The sequence below is a fragment of the Eurypyga helias genome, unplaced genomic scaffold (genome assembly GCF_000690775.1).
Source record: "Eurypyga helias isolate BGI_N326 unplaced genomic scaffold, ASM69077v1 scaffold48147, whole genome shotgun sequence".
Taxonomy (NCBI): Eukaryota; Metazoa; Chordata; class Aves; order Eurypygiformes; family Eurypygidae; genus Eurypyga; species Eurypyga helias.
The window spans coordinates 605-1,139 of NW_010263309.1; the positions used below are offsets into that span (position 1 = coordinate 605).

At 63.4% G+C, this 535-nt stretch overlaps 1 protein-coding gene across 1 annotated transcript in view; it reads left to right on the top strand.

The window, feature by feature from the left end:
• The window catches only part of LOC104512841 (histone H2B 5-like), a 502-nt gene extending 379 nt beyond the window's left edge, over positions 1-123 (top strand). Inside the window, exon 2 of the mRNA XM_010155982.1 lies at positions 46-123. Coding sequence (XP_010154284.1) covers positions 46-123 — 78 coding nt within the window. The remainder of the gene's footprint in view (positions 1-45) is intronic.
• The last annotated feature ends 412 nt before the right edge of the window (positions 124-535 follow it).

Sequence of the window (535 nt, forward strand, 5' to 3'; positions counted from 1 at the left end):
GCCGGCCCCGGATGGCCCCCAGCCCAACCCAACGGCTCTTTTCAGAGCCACCCCCCTCCGCTGAAGAGCCGAGACCACTGCCGGGACGGGGAGGGGGGCCTGGGGCAGCTACCGGCGGGTTGAAAGGTTCCCGGGAAGTGGGTGGGTTTTCGGTTCGTTGGCAGAACTCGGTGGGTTTAAGACAGTTTTCCCCCCTCTCCCCGGTCGGGGGTGGTTCGTGATGCCGCTTTCGGCTTCAAGCGGCTGCGCTCGGTTGGCCTGAGCGGCCGTCAACGTCACGGGGTTTGGGGGTGCAGCGCGGGTTTCCCTCTGGTCCGCTCTGGGCTGTATAACTTGGGGGTGGCGCCTATTTCATGTACGAGGGGGGTGGGGGGGCCTGTGTGTCCCCTTGCAACACGGAGCGAGGCAGTCCGCTCCCTACGCGGCGTGTTTTGGGGTGTGTTCGTGTGCTTTCTGCTTTGGATCTTCCTCAAAGCCTTTTTGGCGAGCTGCCTGTTGCCCCAAGCTTTTCGTTTTAGGGCAGAACCGAAGCTTT